This window comes from Falco biarmicus, chromosome 2 (genome assembly GCF_023638135.1).
Source record: "Falco biarmicus isolate bFalBia1 chromosome 2, bFalBia1.pri, whole genome shotgun sequence".
NCBI classification, from domain to species: Eukaryota; Metazoa; Chordata; class Aves; order Falconiformes; family Falconidae; genus Falco; species Falco biarmicus.
The window spans coordinates 71,397,442-71,419,307 of NC_079289.1; the positions used below are offsets into that span (position 1 = coordinate 71,397,442).

General features: G+C 44.3%; 1 protein-coding gene and 1 long non-coding RNA gene across 2 annotated transcripts in view; one reads left to right on the forward strand and one right to left on the reverse strand.

The window, feature by feature from the left end:
- ATP10A (ATPase phospholipid transporting 10A (putative)) overlaps positions 1-2,530 on the reverse strand; it is a 118,485-nt gene extending 115,955 nt beyond the window's left edge. Inside the window, exon 1 of the mRNA XM_056328434.1 lies at positions 1,915-2,530. Within this exon, the coding sequence (XP_056184409.1) occupies positions 1,915-2,354 (440 nt within the window). The 5' untranslated portion in view covers positions 2,355-2,530. The remainder of the gene's footprint in view (positions 1-1,914) is intronic.
- Positions 2,088-20,976, forward strand: LOC130144554 (uncharacterized). Its single transcript, XR_008820160.1, has 3 exons — positions 2,088-2,224; positions 11,354-11,463; positions 18,329-20,976. It is a non-coding gene; the product is annotated as an uncharacterized LOC130144554 (long non-coding RNA).
- The last annotated feature ends 890 nt before the right edge of the window (positions 20,977-21,866 follow it).

A 21,866-nucleotide genomic window follows, 5' to 3' on the forward strand; every position in this document is an offset into this window, starting at 1 on the left:
AGGGCCTAGGCTGACACACGCCTGTGATGCAAATGTAAAGTCAAACTACTCCCAAATTTATCTGTCTAAGTATCACCCAATAGCAATCTAACCTCTGCAATAAAAGGAACAATTCTGATTTTTTACTCTGGAACAGCACAAGCATTATAAAGGGCAATGCACTTAGCTGGGAGTCCCTTTAAAAGAGCACAAGTGGTATTAACACCAAAGGTACACCTTTTCTCATAGTCATGTCGACTTTTTTGGCAGCAGAGAGGGGTATGGAAAATTGCAGGGAGTAGAAACATTCCAGAATATCCCAGTACTGGTATCTGTTAATATTTTGAACAGCTTCTGCAACAGGTATTTCTTCTTTCTTTTCAATCTAGGAGATAAGAGAGCTTATTTCTAAATGGATTTTAGTTGGTAAAGGCTAGATTAACCATCTTTATTATCACTATTTTATTTTACTACAAGAATAGCCTCTTACTAGCCCTCCTACCACCCACCTCCCTAAACACCAAAGCGTTCAGAGTTAACGACAACTATAGGCAAACAAGGCACTAGGCACAGCCTTAGGTTAGAAATGCCTACGTGTGTGATTCGGCTAGGTTATTTTCGATTTAGTTTACAGAAATAAAGCCATTTTACTTGTGTTCCCATGCATGTGTACCTACTGGTGGGGGAATATCCCTGGGTGAGATTTCTTGTCCGATATGATTTTGTGAAAAAACAAGCCGAGTCACTGATGTTGAAAATGCAGCCTTTTCAGAGTTCTTTTTATCATTTTATGTTATTTTTTTCCACATGCTTTTCTTGCAGTAGGAGAGTTACTCTCTGCCTCAATGCTTACGTCAGCCCAGAGGACCCCTCCCAGCCAGCCCGTGGAATCACAGTGTAAGCTTCTTGGCACGTGTTTCATTTCTGTTAAAACTTAGAAGCACCAGAAACAGAACTAAAGCCTGCTCTCTCAGAAAACGTATTTTTCTCTCAGTCCCCAGAAAATCTTAGCCTTAACTACTATGTGATTACTATCTAGCAATGAGAGAAAAGCAAAACAAAATTACTGTAAAGCTGGATTCTGAGCACATAAATGATGGTGCAAAAGTAATTTCAGTCTGATTTATGGATACCAAGTGTTCCAAATGCATAGCCCAGATCATTAAAAAAAAATATATTCTGAAGGAGACAAACGACCTAACACTCCATCCATTGGAACACTGAGAAACAGCAAAGTCACAGGGAATGATGACAATTGAGACAATAAATAAAAAGCAGTCACTTAAAAGTAAGCGTTCAATGGAAAGACTGCCTCATTCTTTGGAAAAGCAAACAGCTTAGGCTCGCTAATCCACATGTCATGAAACCCCACAGACCTAACTCAAATGCAGATGCTTCTGACCTCCATGCTTCCTTCACTGAGTGAAGATTTCATAGATTACTTGACTGAGGCCTCACATTACTATAAACCAAATTAATGCCTGAAACTACACACCAGTGTAACTGACCGCTCAACACTGGCAAGTGTTTGCATAAAATCTTGCAAATCAAACACATTCACTTTGCCATGCACTGTCCTTCCTTTAAAGCACAGAACACTAACAAGCCCAGAGCACATGTGTAGACCTATAAAAAATGCTGCTTACTCATAAATCAGTGATTTACTGGGGGAGCCCAGCAACCGCAGGGGACTCACTTCCACCTCAAGGTACAGGACCGTAGGAGCTCCCGCAGTTCTGAGTAAAGAGATGGAAGGCACCAGCTCCAGGAGCAACTGGAAGTTTCTTCATGCTTGGAGCGGAAAGGAAAGCCCTCTGCAAGGGACCTGCTCGCTGCCCTGCTTTCACACTTCTGCTCGCCCACATCCTCGTGCCTGGTGCCAGCTGCCGCCGCCACAGTGCCCCCCATCCCCGTCCCCCACCTGCACCGCCTCACCTGCTGTACACCAGGCACTCCATGTGGTTGATCTCCTTGTCGGAGAGGTAGCGGCTGTAATCCTCCCACAGGTCCTTGATGGCAGTGACCGCCAAGATGAAGAGGACGGGGGCCAAGGCCAGCTCTGGCTGGAAGGCGTTGACAGCCGGCACGAAGTTGAGGAGCGCAATGAACACAAAGTAGACATTGGCCAGGCGGTGGAACTGCTCGAAGAGGTTCTTGGGCAGGAAGGAGAGCGCCGTGTACTTGGTGGTCTTGAGGCGGTTGCAGGCCAGGGCCGTCCTCTTGGACTTCTCCACCTCGGCCTCAGGTAACAAGTTGGAGCGCACCACCCGTGTCTTGCTCTCCTTCTTCTTCCTCCGCCTCCTCTTCCTCTGCCTCTCCTTCCCCTCCGGCAGCACCTGGGGTGCCCCCTCTGCTGCTGCCGTGCCCTGGGACATCGCTGCCGCCCCCCCAGCCGCCCCGGCCCGGGCAGCGCGGGCAGCTCCCACGCCGGGCACGGCCCTATGTTATCATCCTCCGCCGCCCGCCACGGCGCTCCTTTCCTCTTCCCCTCGGGGGGGAGGAGGGCCCTCACACCCGCTCCTAACCGCTCTGCCGGGACCTCTCTCGCTTTCTCCTCCTCCTCGGCCGGGGAGGGGACGTGGGCAGGCGGCGGCCCGAGCCCTCCTCCCGCGGGCCTCGCCCCGTCCCGCTGGCGGGCTGGGCCCCGGGCCGGCCCCGGGCGCGGGGGATGCGGCGGCCGCCGTCCCGTACGCCATGGCGCGGCCGCCGGCGGGGCGCGGGGGCGGCGGGGCGGCCCGCGGGGAGCGGAACGGGAGCGGGGAGCGGCGGTGCCGCACACAGCCCGCCCGGCCCGGGGCGCCGAGCCGCCAGGGACGCTTCGGCGGCTGCTTCTGACTTTCAGCCAGGCGCGGGGAGGAGGACCAGGAGGGTCTGGGCGTAGGATGAAAAAATTCCCGCGGGAGCGCTCCTGGCGCCGCACCGGCCCGCGCCCACGCTCCAGCGGGAGTTTGTACCCGCTGGCTCGTGCCACAGCACCGCGCGCCGCGGGCGCCGCCGTCCCTGTGCGCAGCGCGGGCGGCACAGCGCGACGGCCGGTCCCCGCTCCCGCTCCTCGCTCCCCGCTCCTCGCTCCCCGCTCCTCGCTCCCCGCTCCCCGCTCCTCGCTCCCCGCACACGCTCCCCGCTCTCCGCACACGCTCCCCGCACACGCTCCCCGCTCTCCGCACACGCTCCCCGCACACGCTCCCCGCTCTCCGCTCCCGCCCGGTACGGGCGCGGTGCCCGGGGCCGCCCCGGGCCGGCCGCCGGCGCGGAGGTTTCTGCGGAAAGCGGTGTGTGCCGCCCGCCCCGGGCCGCAGCCTTTGCGTGGATGCCCGTGCGGGTCCCTCGGGGCAGGGGTCTCCAGCCAGGGGTGGCAGTGCCTGCACCGCGCGAGCGGCGGCTCGCGCTCCCTGCCCGCGCGGGGGTTGGGGGTGGGGAGCGCGATAGACGGCCTTGAAATACGGAAGAGAGAATAAACCAGGTTGAAAGACTTGGTCTAAAGTCACAAGCACATGAATGTATGCAGATGTTTCAAGATCAAGTAATACCAGAATAACGGAGGTTATTGCTACCAGGCGGGACGCGAGTCTTTGCAGCATCGCTTGAGGTTGGGGTTTAAGAGCAGTTCTTTTAAATATGAGATTCCTCAGGCAGCATAAAAGGTTGCTACAGGTCGCTCCAGGCTGTGCGTTTTGTGGTGTGACCCTTGGTCCTGATCCTGTGATATCCCAAGGTGGGATCTTGCTGCATTCAGTAGCGAGCCCCCGATACTTCTCAGTGAGTTTCTTGTTATCATGGAAAACGGGCACAAAGTGTGGACCTCTCATCTCAAAAGGAGGTCAGGACAGGACAGGGGCATCTCCTGGGGAGAGGACCTGGGTCCCACATTTAAGATGCTGCCATGACAAAATGCCTGAAAACTGCGTGAAAGCCGTTACCTGAGTCTCACAGCCTGTAGTTATAACACAGTGCTGCGCCTTCATCCTTTCTTTCCCCATTTGCAATATGTTTGTAGTTGCTCGGAAACGTGTAGATAATTATGACCCCCTTTCAGGCCCTGAGGCACTAGGTGAGTGCTAGTTCAGTGCACGGCCTGATATTAGTACTGTGTGAAGCCACAAACCCTTTACCAATCCTGCTGTCAGCTATGCTGATGCTACTGCAAGGTTAGCAGGGATTTCCTGGGTTTCCCAGCTCATTATACGGAAGCAACAAGGTTTTACTTTGTGCAAGGGGAAAAGGGAGAATTGGCCTGGGTTCTTTGGTAAATCTGCTCCTTACTTGATAAGGGAAAAAATACAAAAATGTTATCCCTTACAGACAAAGGAGACAAATTAAAAAAAAAAACCACAAACACTACCTCCCAATTTTAATTTTCTGTGTTTGTTTTTTGCCTTGATTAAACCAGTTCCTGACTTGCTTACACTTGGGGTTAACTTGGGGTATGCGGGAATGAACAAAAATCCTTTTCCTGTGCTTTAGAAATGCCAGAATGGGATAAGGAGGATACAGTATGACTCTGCAATGTTCCCAGAAACCAAGCTTACCCACCTGAAGGCTCCTTGCAGGCAGCTGCAGATACGCCAAAAAGCAGGTTGCTGGACTCCACGACTTGCCTCTGCGACCCACTGTTTTGTGGGGCTCTGGTTCACTCCTGGCTCTCAGGAGCTTGAGCAGCGTTGAGGCTTCGTCTTTTCTCTGGAGAGCCCTCTAGCTTGTTTACACAATGGTTGGTGGTTGAGAGGAGAAGCAACAGTAATCTTTGCTCTTTTCTGATGTCAAAGCACATCACCCCTCAGAGCAAACTGTTCACATCTGTATCAGTGCCACGTGACTCACAAGTATGGCATGTCTGAGCCCAAGGAAGGTGCAGACACCAGTGCTGCGGGGTGGTAGGAACCTGTGCTGGGAGGGGACACGAGCCGGTCGCTGAGTCACTGAGAAACAGGTGAGTCCACCGCACCCTGATGCCATGCAAGAAATGGTGTGTAGATTAGGTTTTGCACTGTATGTTCAGCAAACAGTAACTGAAAGGGAATGAAGGATTGGAGATGTAATAGCATTAAATTTTAAATCACAATGCTCAAGGCAAGGTAAGAAAAGACACATGCTCACATGACCCTTAAGCTACTTGTTTAAGGAAAACACCTGTGTACTGGCAAGTATGCAGAGCCTAACCTGGGATGAACTGTGCTTATGCTTTGTGATACTGACTGAACCTGTGACACCAGATATCCCAAAATTGTCAGTTACAACCACATAGCTATGCGAAACGGTCTATAAGTCAGTGGGCTATATTTTAAAACCTGTTTTATTTGCATTCTGTTTTGGAGTGCTCAGGGTTCGCATTAACAAACTTTGTTCCACAAAGGAGTAACAGGAGAGAAAACTTAGTTTAAAGATATTAAACAGAGCGAAAGTTCTTCTGTAATCCCCAGCTCGCATAGCTGAGTTTTACAAATAGATACAGCAGCAGAAAGATAACAGCTGGGTGAGAACCTCTGTGTTTGCTAAATCCTTAATTTCAAAACAGTTTAAAGCCCTTGTATTTGAGCACACCAGAGCCAAGGGCCACCCTTGCAAAGCTGCAGTATAAATAAAACAGTAGAAAGAATGTAACACCCCACTGGTCGAGAGCTGAAAAATTATTGTTCTCCTATCATTGGCTTGGACTTTCTCTGTTGCTAGTAAACTGCTTTCTTATTAATATAGGCAAGCTAAACTATCACAAGGCAGTATCACAAGAAAATTTTCCCATTGACTGTAACAACCTCTCAGTCTCATGAAGAATCCTGTCCTGGATGTTTATATTAAAATCAGAGGACCCTTAATGTGTGATACATAAAAACAAGAATTAGCTTTATTATAAAAAGCCTATAAAATCTGGTGATTGCCAGGCTTTTCTAGCCAAAGATTTTGGCAATGTAGACACTCCCAAGAATTTAATCTTTCCCTTTCTAAGTAAAACTGTGCACATGAGATTTGAGAAAGCATAACCATTTCTATCTGAATTCATAGTTGATCTCTCTCTGCCTACACAGTCCAAGTATGTGAGGTTGCAAATAAGAGGCAGGCAGCAAATTCAGCTTTCAACTGGTACAAAATACACATGCACAAGTCTGGCTCTACCTTTCAGATTGCAAAATGACAGGTATGTTGCTTTTGTTGTTAACTGCAATACACCAGCATCTCTTTTTTATGGGGTCTTCTGGAGCAAAAGGGGGTGGAGGGAGTCTGGCTTTAAATCAGTCCAGATGATGCATGGTCCCTGCAAGGTATCACCCTCTAGGAACATGAGCTAACTGGAAAAGCCTGAGGACCCAAGAGCCAAGGGCTAATTTTACTGGATAACCTGAACTAAAATGTGGGCCCTTTACTGTCTTTCAGGGTCACTGGAGCAAAGCACTAAAACTGGGGTATGCCTGAGGATTACTCTGTGTTCTGACTGAGCAATCCCTGCCATCCATTGATGACCCCTTCCCTTGCAGAGCCCTTCCTTTGATGTCACATAGATGCTTCTGATTGTCCTCCACCTCACGGGCCAAACCATTCTGTGTTTTGCTGGCTATCTGTTCTCTGATTTCTCCTGCCGTTAACCTGAATTCAGCCTCTGATGCCCAATATCTCTTGCATGTCAAGCTTTCCCTAGAACCTTTCCCAATGTCTGACTTTTTTCTTCAACAGCACAAATTTTCTTCAGATCAAGGACTAAAGCTGAAAAAGACAGAGGCTCTAAGCATTGGTTATGCTGATAATATGACTAATGAGCTCATCTTTGATAGCCTAGACCATTAAAAGCTGAGCCTTTAGGTATGACCTAGCTCTTAAGGCTAGAAGGAACTATAGAATTGTCCAGCCCAAGACATTGTATTAACCTGGCCTTTTAGATCCCACATGGCCTACAGCTTGAAATCATTATCAAGTTGTTATTATGTGAGCAGGCGGGTTCCTTAGAGATTAGATAGCCATTTCTTTTATCTTCTCAGAGTCATCAACTCTGATTATATTTGAAGTATTTCTATGGTTTTGGGGTTTGTGGGTATGTGAGAATCGCAATGTCAACCAAAAAATGTGTTTGGCCTGGTAGTTGTGTGGAACAGTTTGAGAATGTACCTACCTGAACCCTAAGGATGAAAACCCCATAGGCAAGGAGGAAGGATCCCAAATATATTACTGATGTAATAACTCATTATCTGACTTGTCATGGCCTTTGAATGCTTGGAGTTGCCATTATTCCATTTCAACAATTAACTTCTTCCTATCATCAGAAGATGAAACAAATCTAATTTTAACATATTGTCCAATTTACTAGGACACTTTTGTAATATTTATATGATCCTAAAATAAAGATTTCTCATGTTGGATATGGTCAGAAACATCTATCAATTTACCCCGATCCTCATAAAGGGTCACCTCTCTGTTCCAAAGGACTTATTTTAATATTAATATGCTTAATATTATGGAACCACCCAGAGGCCTCAGTCAGAATCTGGGACTTTAAGAACTATAAAAATAGCTGTAAAGACATGGTACCACACATCAGACAAAATCTGTTCTGCCCTTTGCAGATGAGACATATCCCATCTGGCTCTCCGTAAAGCGGACAGGTGTACATGTTTCAAACTAACAGAAAGAAGGCAAGAGGTTTTCAGTGTGAACAGCATGTTAAAAGTGCCAGAATGGGATAAGGAGAGACAACACAGCCAAAATGCCATAATTCTTCATTTCCTTCCATGCTACAGGAGATACATAGATACACACAGACAAGCACATGCATGCACAGAGGCATATATGACCTTAAAGGCCTTTTCAAACCTAAATGACTCTATGATTCTGTGGTTCTATACATATGTACCACAAGCAGCTTCCAAATCCTGTTTGTTTCTCAACAGCCAGAGTGTGGAGATTTGGGTCCCAAGGTGAGCAGGAGCCATGTGTGAAAGACAAAGAGGGATATTCAGTGTTGCAGCATTAAGGGAAGCGGATCTTGTGCAGGGCCTGAGCAGTCCAGCTAGACTTTTTCAGTGCATTGGTAAGACATTATTGAGAAATGGTTTCTGCCCTTTGGAAGTGAGAGCAACATTACCAGGACCTAACAAGTCTCTCACATTCTGCATGCCTTTCACTGAAATGTTTTTCCCATCTACTGTGCCCTCAGGGCACCTGCATCTTGCATCCTGCCAGCTACATGTTGCAGGATCTCCTGCTCTAGCACACCATCAGCCTGAACCAGCTGTTCAGCCCCATCTGCCCCTGGCAAATGAGTCAACTGGTCCCTGTGACGCTGCAGGGACTGGCGACAAAGGATATGGAAATCTGTACTACAAAGGATATGGAAATCTGTACTACATTGTAATAAACTATATAAGAAACTAATCAAGGTGTAGCAGAGTCTGGAAAGTAAAGAAATAAAGCAATCAGGTAGCTGTAGTTAGCTTATAGGGATAATTCTTGTGGAAAATACTAGTCTGCAGATACTTAATGACAGTAATATTTGAGCTGTAAGAACTAACCATATAGAGCCATTGATCAGCATTTAGAGATTTCAAATCTGGAACTTTCCTCTAATGATCTCACATGACTGAGTTATTAACGGTGGAGAGAAATCATCACTTTTAGGGCACCAAGAACATCCTGAAGTGGGTTAGTAGGTAAACAGGTCAGGTGAAGCTCATGCTCAAAAGCACTTACTGCTTTCCACTGACTGTAGAAGCCATAAGTCACTAGTGCAGAGGAAGGTGTTTCTCTGGTGGTATCCAAAGCTGGGGGAGGTAAATTTCCCCTTAAAGTCTTGCCCAAGCCAGTCCAGAGCACAGAACAACAAGCTCTCCACCATGAAAGACAAAGTTAAACTGGATGGGGCACACACAATAGGAGATGCATGCAGGAGAAACCCCAGCCTGTCATGATCCTGCGGTGATTCATCTGTGCCTGGCACACTTGCCAAAAAATATAACACACCGCAGCAAGCTGCCCCCTTCTGCAGTGGGAAAGCAGAGACAGCTCCTTACCCACCTAACCTCCCCACTTGCAGAAATACGTTCTTTTCTATCAATGCTTTAATGTTGAAGGCATTTACTGGGGAATAACCATAAACATTGCTTTAGTCCATGAGCCAACATACTGATTCACAGGGACACTGCAGAAGAGGAAATGCAGGAAAATCTATGTAATTAACTGCAGGAGTAAAAGCAGACAGACGCTATTTATAGAAAACGCAGTTTGGGAGGACACAAAAGTTAATATCCTTACTGCGACACTGCCAACTTGCTATTTTATGGTGAGCCTCACAATATTTGTTGCTGTTCTAGAAACTGCATATCCTTGTATAATTGCGACAATCTTAGCTTGCTAAGGCAAGCAACTGTGGTTGGAAAAAGCTCGAAAGTGGGAACCTTAAAGCAGAAAATAAATGGGAGAATATAAAAAAGATGCAAGTTTATGTTTTTGAAGACACTGTGATTCTTAAAGCAATTCTGTGAGTTTTTTAATCCTGGCAATTTTTAACACCATGTGCTTGGCAATGATTCTACTCGTATAAAAGCTGTTGTACGATTTCCTGTACACACGGAGTCAAAAACTCAGTTTCACATCTCTCTAAAAAGAAACTACTGTCTAAGGATACTGTTCCTGAATACCAAATTGGATGTCTCTTCAAATTAAGGGGTATTTAATGACCCATTATGCTTACATTTTGCTATATCTAGGTTTCTTAAAAAACTTCTCCCCAAAAGGCTAATTAGAGCTGCTTGAACGAGTTTTTACAAGGATTCGTCTGAGGGGAGCTATGCCATCACTGGAGAATTAACAAAGGGAAGTTGGGGCTCTCCTGCTATTTGGTTGTTAGTCAGAATTGCTTGAAGAGAAAGTTCTGCAAACCAGTATTACCACATGGTTTGTTTGCTGGCCAGTCATTGCGGTCAGATTTGTCTTTGGATTTTGTGACTCTGCAGGGTGAAAATAAGACTCCCGTTCAGCTGGGATGCTGGGTACGCAGGGGAAAGAGGTGGCTGCAGGCTTTTTCTCCTTCTGGGAAGGTGATGGCCACTTTCAGTCTGCTGCAGGTCTAGGGCAGTGCTGATTGATTGTCTGCTGCCTAGCACTGACTCAGAATGCCCAGGCTTAGTACAAAATGGTGTAAATGGGCTGTAAACAACAAGATTTGAAAAGGAAAGGAAGAAAAAAACCTCAACAGCAGGAGAGTGAAAGGGTGACTTTGCCGCCTTTGGGGAACTCATCTGTAAGTAGAACTGAGCAGAAGAAATTCTGGTTCATTGAGCCTGACTGCTGTGTTTGAAACCTAATAGCCTGAAGAGCTTTTGCTGAAATTAAGGCAGCATTCTCTGTGGTACCTGCTGGGTTTGTCAGGAGACTCGTGATACTGCTTATGGGGAGGTTTGCCCAGTCTGCATTTCCACTTGCCACAGCAGCAAGGGATGCACTAGGGTCTGGGTCAGGGAACCGCAGCACTCATCCCTGGTAGCTGGGGCCCTTCTAGCTGCTTGGGCAGCTTGCAAGCTTCTTAAAGTGTCTGTTCATATTAGCAGAGAAACTGTCAAATTCAGTATTTTAGTAACTTGCATCCTGAAAAATCCTTCAAGTAAAGGAATGGTTTGGGATCAATTCAGACTATCTACAAAATAATATATATATAAAAGTAGAAATATCCCTGTAATAGGGCAACACAAGTTCCTGACTACTTTTGCTTTTAATACCTATGACCAAATTTAGTGGTGAATACCAAGATCCAACTATACAGTTGTTTGCTACTCCCTTAAAAATTCTAAGCACAGACTGCTAAAAGACCACATACTTTAAGAACACTGTGATATATGTCAAACTTATTGTCTCTGTTTATATTATAGGCCACTGACCATAAGAAATAAGTCATCCTTTTGGTCTACTAAAGCTAGTGAAATTCAGTGGAGACCTGCTTTTAATAACCGTATCTAGTTATTGTGTTTCTGCAATGCTAAATAGACCTGACCTGGCTTCTACTGAAGTTGGTTCAAGAGATCTCATGAATTCCCTAGAATTTCCCAACAGTTTAAAAACCGATAAAGATTCACAGACACTTGTTATTTGGTTTTTTTTCCTAGTGTAATAGTGAAATTGTATTCTCTAGGTATAGTGATTCATCTTACTGTTCTGTAGACCTCTCTATTGTGTAGCAAGCAATAGTTTGTCAAGGTTGTATGGCAGTTGAGTCTATATAAGCATCATATACAGCTAGGTACCAGTGGGGAATGTATGTCACAAAAACAGCTGAAAGGTGATTTCTAATTCAGCATTCACTAACGCAATAAACAGACGTTTGTATGTCAAAGACAGTATATTAAAATAGGAGGGTAGGCTTTTAACTGACTAGCTTTTCCTGTGTTTGGAAAAACAGAAAATGAGCACTGGCATTCTTCTGGAAGTAACTCTCAGTTATGGAAAAAAATGATTATTTCTTCTTCTGTTGTCCAGAAGCTGAAACTTCCAACCAGTTCCCCATGAACAGTAAGTACTTCCATGATGCTGCGCTGGCTTTACTGGCTTGGGAAATTGCTACTTCTTTTTTGTCAGCAGTGTCAGTGATCCATTCCTTACTCCAGTCTTCCTTGCTGACCTTAATTTAAATGGGTTTGTATTGTCTGTGGTTTTATATTATCAGGTAACACTACTAAGCCACGCATGACTGAGACTGACCATAAATAAGCTATATATACACTATACAGCACCCACCATATGAACACAATACACATACATGTGTGTATACAATACCCATTGTATGTATACACGTAGTCTGTGCATACATACACTGGATCTATCTTTGCGTAGTATATAGAGATGTAGTACAGTGTGTAGTAACAGTATCATAATCTGAGAGATTTCATTAGGGCATTTCTTGTCTCTCTTAAATCAATTGTGTTCATTAAGCCACAGCAATAATCTCACACTGCAACTCAAGCTCCTGTATGGCTTGCAAGAAAAGCGCTGGACCTGAGATAACTAATGTTTTAAATAAATAATACATGGGAAACCAGAAGGACTGCCAGTGAAAGGGTGGTGCATCAAAAATAGTTAGAAGAAATCTGAAGAGCAGCCAGCATAATAAATTTAAAGGGTGGAGGAGATCTGCAATGGCAACACCATGTTTTGATGAAAATAAAGCAATTTTTACCTGTAATGAAGCACTAGCCCATGATTTTTGAAGGCTCATGTATTCAACAGTCACAGGCTGCCTTTCAAGTTTACAAGCTAATATATCTTTATATTAAAAAAGGATATCTCTTATAATGCTCTTTCAACAAAACACCAGACAGCTAACACAGCAATGAAAAACAGAGGCTTCTCTTTTAAACAAAAAAAAATCCAAGTTTATATGGCTAGAATTAGAAGTTCATCCAGCAAACCATGGTGAGCACTGTTTATCCGTAATATGTTGATCTTTTTTCCACTATTATTCACCCTCTGCTTGGTTGCAACATGAAAACTTCTCTACTCTCTTGCACTTTCATCCTCCTTGTCTGGTCTGTTGACTCCCTCTCTCTTGGCACAGTCCTTGGCCAGATCAGCATGACAAACTGTTGCAAGGTATGTACATCAATCAGGGGAGTGCTGAAGTCTGATTTGCAGCCAGTATAGCTGTGCCAGCAGAAACCCCTAGTACGGATTAAGGCGTATCAGCAAAAGTGCTCTTTTACAGGATGGCTTTTTTTTGTTTACCCCCTTCCTCAAGAGGGCTGCAACAATGCTACCAGCAGAAGCAGAGTTTTCCCGATCTAACCTGCAACTGGAGTATGAACACTTGGCTGGAGTATAGCCTGGCAGTACCAAGCTACCTCATACAGCACTCATAGCATAAATTTGGCTTTCTGCACTCCGAAGGTCAGTGTTAATAAGAATATCTCCTGAAGTCACACCATGGCCTGGGCTCTCTCTCCTCATTTCCTCACTCATCGTTGTCCTGCTTTGCCTCTCAAACACATCCAAGACTGTATTTCACCTCACCACCATTTGTTCTGTGTAGTCTGATCTTTACTGTCACATTCTCCACACACGTTCTACTATCTCATGCCAGCCCTCAGAAAATTACCTTCCTATTAGCTAGATATGAGCATTTTTGTACCAGACTGCTAAAGCAAGGCATATAAAAATGAATCTTTTTGTTCCCTAAGCCCCTCTAATGTACAGAAGAAAAATAGTACGTTTGGGTCTTTTTTATTTGCCATCTGGTATTTGGAGTGTTGGGACTTATTTTCAGGCAATCAGGAATATATTCCTGCTTTAGTTTTTATATGAAAACTGAGATTCTCAAGTAATAACACAATCTGAGTATCTAGGGGTTTAAGGATTATTATTTTTTATCACCTACTTTTTGCTGAACAAACTGGTTCAAATCCTGCAGTACTTCTTTGTTCTCTGCCTAAAACTAGTGAAAACCACCTAACCTCTCCCCAGCTCCCAATGTTCAGGCTGTGCCAATGAGGGGAGAGGGTGGCAAGTGGAAGTACCCAGACCTCAGCTGCAGTTCCATTGCCGGTGGCAGTTTATTCCAAAGTGATCAACGTCTCAGGCAATGCCATCAGACGTGAATAGTCACCCTTCAGCTTCAGTGCTAAGGCTCCATTCACCACAGGGCAGCTCATTTGGGAAGGAAAAGATGTCTCATCCTGTCAGAAGGACAGAGGAGCTTCTAGTTCTGCTATGCATCCAAAGTCACCCTGGGAGGTTACACTTGTGCTGGTGTACTGAGGAACTGACATCAGTCATGACTAAATATCTAAGAACCCAGAAAGTAATGAATGCTTTGTGAGGAGCGTTCAGCTATTGCCATGACAGAGCGGTCACTGATTGCAGGGGCTGAGACCCTACCTTTTGGCAAGTGTGTATGAAGCCTTGAGGTTCTTCTGGGAGACTGGGAACTTGTGTGAGAATGTGTTATTTCAATATCAAGCGACTCAATTTGCCTAATAAAACAGATGGAGCAACTATGTAGATAGTACAAAGTTCGGTCAAATTGTTCCCCCCCACCTTTAGCTCCTCTGTGGATCAGGGCCCCATATGCCATCCTGGGAGAAGAACTGTCTTCTTTGACTCCTCCACGCTTAAGAGCAAAGCAGAAACAAACTTTGGGCACAAGCATCAGTGTATAGTCACCTGGAATGCTTACTTTTTAGCTAAGGATTTGGTCTCCAATAGTGCTTTGTTTTGTGCCACCTACCAGTCTTTCAGGCAACGTCTGGCCAATAGTTTGGAGCATAATATGTACCAGGTATTTGAGAGGGGAGTATGAAGAAGACAGCTTAGCTCTTCAAATGTGAACAGGACCATCCTAATAGCCTGCAGAGATTGGGCCCTGTCCCATTTGATTTATTATTATACAAGCAGCCTCTGAGGCTGAAATTTTTCCTTTCACACTTCCATTTAACCCATGTTTTTTATCTCTTCCCTTTATATCCTCTTCTCCACCTGACTAGCTTGCTTTGTTCCCAGAATGAGCCAAGAAAGTAATTTTTCCTACCTGCAGACAACATTCACCCTAATTCCCATGGCCATGCATCGCACAGCAAAATTAGGCAGTACACTAGCCCCTGGCAGGTACCTGCTCCTCAAAGGATAAATAAAGCTCAGGAAGCACCAGCTGATGTCTGGCTGGACAGACCAGTTCATGAATCTCTTTACGGGTGGAATATTCTCTGCAGTTCATTGACCATCACATGAAAAAGCCACTGCTGTGCTCCATTTTTACATCACTGACAATTGATGGCACAGCTAGGAACTCTCATAATCTCTCTGCTCCAGATGTTTCTCTCCCCTTTCTTCCTACTATATGAAATCCTCTTTTTTCCCTCTAATGGTGGTTTTGATCACCTTACAGAAAAAATTATGTGGGACTTGTTGATTGCCCTGCAAATTAAGGCATCCAAAAGACCCCAAGAGAGGGTCAAAATAAAGCTTTGAGTTGGTATTTAATTAGCATTTATCAACAAAGGGATTTTAAAGCAAATATTAGTATAAGCTTACTAAGAAAGGGAAGTGTTTGTGTAATGTCATTCCCACTCATTTTCACCTTGAGATATTTTAAGGGTTGATGACCTGGAAAAGTAAACAAGTGGTAAGTGCTGTACAGACTGTGGGCAGTGGGAAAAAGTTTGTCTAAATTCAGTGTTGTGACAACACTGTGATAGAGACATCAGGCGCTGGTGTTCCTGGAGTGTAGGTGGGCGGTGAGTCACTTATTGCTGTCCTGACATGCCATAAGTAGGTGGCTGTACTACGTTGTCAGAGCATGGCCCTTCAGTTTTTATTCCATGAGAGACATCACCATTTAAAAATGGATTTATTTTGGCTCACACTTGAATACCCGGTGTCATTTTTCACTCTGGGCAGTGAACCGCTTAAAAACAATACACTTTAGACCTGTCTACTGCCATTTACCAGTCCCATAGTCTCAAACCACTTTGTCTGCTTCAACGCAGTGCAAGTTGTCCGAATGTGGACACTGTAGCTGGAAGCAAAACTGCAGCCAAAACCTACCTTTGAGAAGCAATGTGCTATAAATGTCTTTTATTACTGGTCGTGCTACCTATGACAGAAACCATACATGGGAAAAGGTGTAGGAAAAACTTGTAAGCAGCACGATGGGTAACACACTTATCTTATTCCAGACATTATTTTCTCAGAAGACTGGAAAAATGTGCAGAGGCAAGAAATGTGGTATTGCTGCTATCTAAATGGGAGTTTAACATTGGCTTCCCTGGAACTGGTTTTTGTTAAAGTGCGAAAATCTGTCAGAATTATTGACACAAAATATTGAAAAGAAACTTCGGAGTTTATAGTTCCCTCCAGTGCACTGCTGCAGTAGTCTTTTGCTAAGGAGCAAATACTGCCCACTAACAACCATGGTTTAGCTTTAGGTAGTCTTGTGAGGAGCAGGTAGTTGGACTTGATGATCCTTATTCCAGCTTATGGGTTCCTTCCAACTCAAGTTATTCCATGATTCTGTGTGGCTGAAGGGGCTGTTACAGAGCTATTCCATGAGGGCTCATTAACTGAAGGTCTTCTATTACCATTATTAAAAATGAAACATTCATCCATACTAACGTACATTTTTGCTTTTATTAATTACGAATCTGGGTAATTTTGTCACAGGCCGGACAAAGCCTCCCAAACCTTAGGAGAAAGCCCTGGAAATGTCTGAATTGTTAAGGTCCAAACCAGCCAGCCACAATATGGCAATCTGAAGGACTTTGTAGTCACGCTGAAAGATACCTGTTCAAAACTGTCATTCCTATTTGAGAGTCCTCCCTCCTCACTCTCCTGCACTCTTAGGAAACTGGGCATGGACCCCAAAAGCAGCACCAATTCTGCAGCCTCAGCAACTTTCAGATTCAGAAACTGGTTATCTGGCTTTGGGTTGATTTTTTTTTTCCTCTTCTTGCGGAAGGAAGAGCTTGTATTAAAATTTCTTTTTCCTTCCTATTCTGTTCACTAGAGAACTTTCCTTGGATATGCCCAGACACAGGCCTGTTTTTTGTATTTCAGCCAACACAGTCTGGTCAAAGAGCTGCTGGCCTTGATCCAAAACGGAAGGGCCTTTCCCTGTTCCCTAGATATCCAGCTCTGCTGCACTGGTATCCTGGCTCCCAAGGGCTTCAGGCATGGCCACTAACTCTGAACATATTCAGCCTTCCCCAAGCAATCTCTTTTTCTCTTCTATTTCTTCCTCCCAGTTTCTATGTTTTAGCATATACCACAATCACTTTGCTACTCCTCATCAATCCAGCCCAAGCCATGAGGCAGTTTGCTTCTTCCTGAAAGCCACAAGGATCTGGCCTCCTTCTGTCTCTCATGGTCCTTGTTTCTCTTGAACTCAATGAGTTCACTTTGTTCCCTCTCTCCTGAAGAAAAAGCCCTCAACAGCTTGTACCTACACACCTCTTCTTCCTAAAGCTTCCTAGTTCAGCTAACAGCCTGAGAAACCCACAGTTAAATGGCTCTGTCTTTAAGAAATAGAGGCAAATTTTAGTTTGGTACAAGTAGTCACAACACCATTAATGCTAATAGATTTATACCAGGGACAAAATTAGTCTAAATTGTCTGTTTTCCATTTAAAATAACTATCCAGAATAGACGACGTGCACTCTGCCCAGCCACATAGTTCATTCATCCTCATTGCCTGTTGTGGCAGAGTGTTCTTCTTAAAGAATTCAGTAATAAAAAATGTTTCCATTTCTACTAATATGTAATTTTTTGCAAGTTTAAATAATTCAGCATACTTTTGATAGGTTTTCGAGGATTAGCTCTTGCATACTGCATTCTTACTTTAGTAAAAGAAAGACTGCTTATGCATATTTGTTGTTATAGTTGAATTTGCTGCTAGAAATAAATCCGTACAGATACATGTTATTTTGAAAATCAATAATGTAGAGATTAATATAGAGTGAATATTTAAAGTTTTGCTCCAGTTTTCTGTCCAAGGCTACAAGTGAACATAAATGGTGTTTGGAATAAAATTAGAAAATTACATTAGACTAAGAGTGAAAGTGCACCTTCCTTACCTTTCTAGCATTCAGTGTGACAGATGTCATAACAAAAATACCTCATTTTCTGAGATTTCTTTTCCAACTTTTCCGTCACCTGGAAAAATGCAGGTGATTTTTGAAAATCAGTTTAGTGACCAGGTAAGTTATATGCATGCAGAATTAAAAAAATTAAATCCTGGCTCAATTTATAGGCTGCCTCACTTTCAAGAACAAGCTTTGCAAGCTACCCGCCTGTCTCAAGGACAGCAGAATACAGCATGGCCTCTGCCAAGAAAGGGAGTCTTCTGGGTCATGGTTGAATAATTCCAGTCAAGGAAGTTTCCACTAAGTCTGCTTTTAACCTGCATCTGCTCTGTAGGTCAAATGGGGACTCTGTCTTTCAGGCTCTGAACCTAACCGCACCCACACACCACGGTGGAAGAGGTTTTGTAGAACAATTTTTTAGAGTTTTGTTCTTTGTTGTCACCATGGATGACTGACAATGTATGTCCTTGCTCTATCACTAGTGACAGGGTCTACCCAGGGCTGGGTCACCTCCCTACTCTACCCAGTTTTCTGCTTCATCTCGTTTCCCAGTTAGCTCCTTAGGTGTTGCCTGGTGTGGGGACCACCTCTTGCTGTGGGTAAGTGCAGCATGTTGCGCAACGGGTACTTAAACTTCTTTGGTACTTAGAGTTTGTATTTCAGTACCACATTACACTGATTTGAGAGGTTAATATAAAAACATAGTTACTGTTGGAGCAGGTAGGCGCTCACGCTCATACATAGCACTCGTGTGACATTTGTACTGCTCCTTCCCTCCCCAGCCTCTTGTCCCTGTTCCTTTGCTGCAGGTCACCTGAGCAGTGCATGTGAACAACTGCCTTTGTCCTGATACAGCGGGGGATCCCTTGGTACTTTCTTCTGCTAACCAGCCTCAGCAGAAGAGTGGTGACAAGCACTGGGGCAAGGTGGGTTGGGAACACCCCAGGCAGCTATGTCTGGCTGCTATGTGAGCTGGTACCTAAGCCCTGTGAAATAGTTTTCAGCTGTGTTTGTACCACATCGTCTGGAAGCAGCCTGTGGAGCAGCAGAGCTTCAGAGCCTCAGGAAGCTACAACAGCAAATGAGTTTCTGGTGCGCGCAAGCTGATGGTTTGTTACCTGTAAACGTAAGAGGAAAACAGACAGGAGAGCGTGGAAGCCAGCTGAGCACCCAGCAGAAGTCTGGAGAGAATCACAACTCACACAGTGGTCCAGAGAAACCACCACAAGTACTTCAAGCAAAAGGGTTCCCCTTTTTCCCCTCTTTTGCACCTTTTGCAAGCACATGGACCACTGACTTCAGAGTAGTCCTAGTAATAATTTAGTGGACATGGTGATTTAGTGAACAACAGTGAGAACAGAGGAATGTACAGCAGTGGTCATCCAAACAGAGATGGCGGGGGGCGGGGGACCCCAAACATTCAGAAGACTACTTTTGTAGAGAAATGCCACCATGAGACATGCATGTATGAATCTAACCCACTGACAAGAGTGGACAGACCTAACAATTCGTCCAACAGATCACCCAGGATCTGCTTTGATAATGCAAGAATTTAGCCATTTTTGTGCAAGATGTTGGCTGTGGTGTGGGGGCATACAAAGGATAATGAAACATTTAAAATTCAAGGCTGTCTATGTAAGAGGCAGTATAGCATGAATGGCCTCATTTGAAGCAGATTCCCGTAATGAGGTTTGAGAGGAAAAGCTGTCAGACAGCTAATAACTACTTATAACCTTGTGTTGATTTTGAATTCCTTCAGATTGGTATACACAGCAGAATGTTGACCACATTGGGTTTAAAATACATCTGACAGGACATTATTAGAATTCCCTCTTCCTTCAAGTATTTTATGTCCTCACCTGAAAAACTAGAGGGGGAAAGTGCCATTCAAGGAACAAACTGTTGCACTCAGGAAACCCTCAAACTCTCATATTCTCGCAGGACATGGCTAGGGCAAAGAAATCAGTGTTTGCATTTTCTTCTACCATGCCTGTAATTCCTCTTGCCCAGGGTAAAAATGCAACACACCTCTGCTTCTGTCAGACACCTCTACCAAAGTCAGTGGGTGCTGACACAAGCTATTTTGTTATCATTAAAGTCCATATAGCTTTGCCAGCTTGGCAATAGTCTGCGATTTAGAACGATAAGTAGGCTGGAGTGCCTTGATATTTACAGCACAGTAGCTATTTTCCTTTAATTACAAAATCACTATGGCTACATTAAATCCCAGATGCTTCTTGTTACCTTCCTGTTCCAGTTCACTTCAGTTAACACCCTGAGTAGTACATCTTGACTGAAGTACCATTTCCCTTGTGCCCTTTTTTTTCCCACCTGAAGTATTTCCTCATAGTGATCGTCTGCTCATAATCCAGACCAATGCAAAATCAATAAACTGGAAGAGGGGTACAGTGGGCTTCGACGTAAGGGGGTGTTAGTTATATCCAAGGGGCTTTCCAAACAGAAAAGGTCACTCCCCTTCTCTTGGTGGCCATCATCTGCTGGGAGGCAGGCTCTTGCTTCAGTGCATTCACAGTCTTAACAAAGCGAGTTGGATTTTTTAAACTTTGGAGCATGGTGGTAGTGAGCATGACACCTGCATACAGGAGTGGAAAGTGGGAGGGGAGGGCAGCTGCTATGTTCTTCTTGTCCTTCTTTGTTCCTTGGCTGGTGGATATTAAGGCTTATAAACACAGACTACATGGATGGTTTCTGAAAAAAAAAAACAACAAGCAACCAACAACCAAACCACCCCCAAAGCAACCAAACAGAAAAAAAGCTGCAACAGAAAGTAGCTTCTCAAGTCAGTGCAAGCTAATTATAGCAACTGTGTGCCAACCTGTCATAAGGCCCACAGCGAGCAGACATGGCTTCAGGGTGAAGGACCTGTGGTGAGTGTTTCTGTCTCACAGCTATTTCCCTGGCTCACAGACTGTAACTGTACGCTGTTGTGATTGAAGCCAGGAAAAAAAAAATCTCTTTCCTGTCTGGTTTCTACATTATGTGAATCTCAGAGGCAAACCAGAACTAACATCATGGGTCCCTGGGGAGGTCAGGCTAACGAGGTCAGAGAATGATAAGCATTCACATTTTGCTATAATTATGATTTATTTCCCACATAAAATTCACTCATCTCAATAAAGATGCATGGACTATTGTTAGGCCTACATAAACTGTTTCATACTCATCAATAAAATGGTTTTGGGGGCATGTTGGGGATGTAGCTTCTCTGGAACTAGTTCAGTATTTAATTCCTGCTAATGTACACTATGAGATTGTGTCTAATTCAATTTGCAAAAACATAAAGTGCCATTTGAGGGGAGCTCATATATAGTTAGATGAATGTGTAACCCAGATGCCTCTGTAATTCCTTTTGATGTCATTAATTTGATTTGCTGAATTGTTATTTACAGACTCTAGTTCCATCTAAAACAGAATAAACCTCAGAGAAGGAACCACAGTGAGTGCTTTTAGGAGTTTGTTGTTTTTCTGTGCCATAGCACTGAAGAATACTAATGTCTCTTCATATCTTGTCTTCAGCCTTGTAACTTCATTAATATCATTACACAGAACTATAACAGCACTGGCAAATGAAAACCAAAACAAAACCAAGAATACCCAGAGAGATTACTGAGACTGGTTTTGTTCACTTAGGTATCGCTGTAATCCAACATGTGTCAGAATCAGTAATAGCAAAGTCAAGAGAATTTAGGTCTCAATGTATCACAAGTGTAACTGAAAAGTAGTGTACCAATACATAGCTTGGGGCCTTCTGACAGTCCATTTTTAATTATTTTGTGTAACTTGCCACCTGTGTCATTGCCCAAGCTGCCGCAAGATCAAGCACACAACAGAAGCCAGCCCAGCCTTTTATGCAGCCAGACAGTTTGGTATATACAAGGGTTCCATTTTTACATTCCCAAACTGCAGAGCTAACCTAAATTTTGGAAATGTTCTCTGGTATTTTGCTTTCTTTATTCTATTTCCCTGGAGGCAACATTTAACCCTCCCACCCTGACTGGATCCCATTCAGCTGGATTAATCTCAAATCTAACTGTTATTAATGAACTTGAACTTGGAAAGCAGTTTAGTCACAAAATGGGCTCAGGCAGCAGCAAACTCACCCTCATGTACAGCAAACAAGTCAAATGAGCAGAGAAAAAATGCTGAGGGTGCACTTGGGTGAGTTATAAACACTGATGAGTTGAAAGTATAGAAACACTCCTTGGAGATTCTGGGGCAATTTCTCCTCTCGCGTTCAGTGATGTCACTGGAAAAAGTGGTGTTAAAATGCATTTGTAGAGCAGAACAATTGGTCCTGAGGAATGGCACCCACACAGGGCACACTGC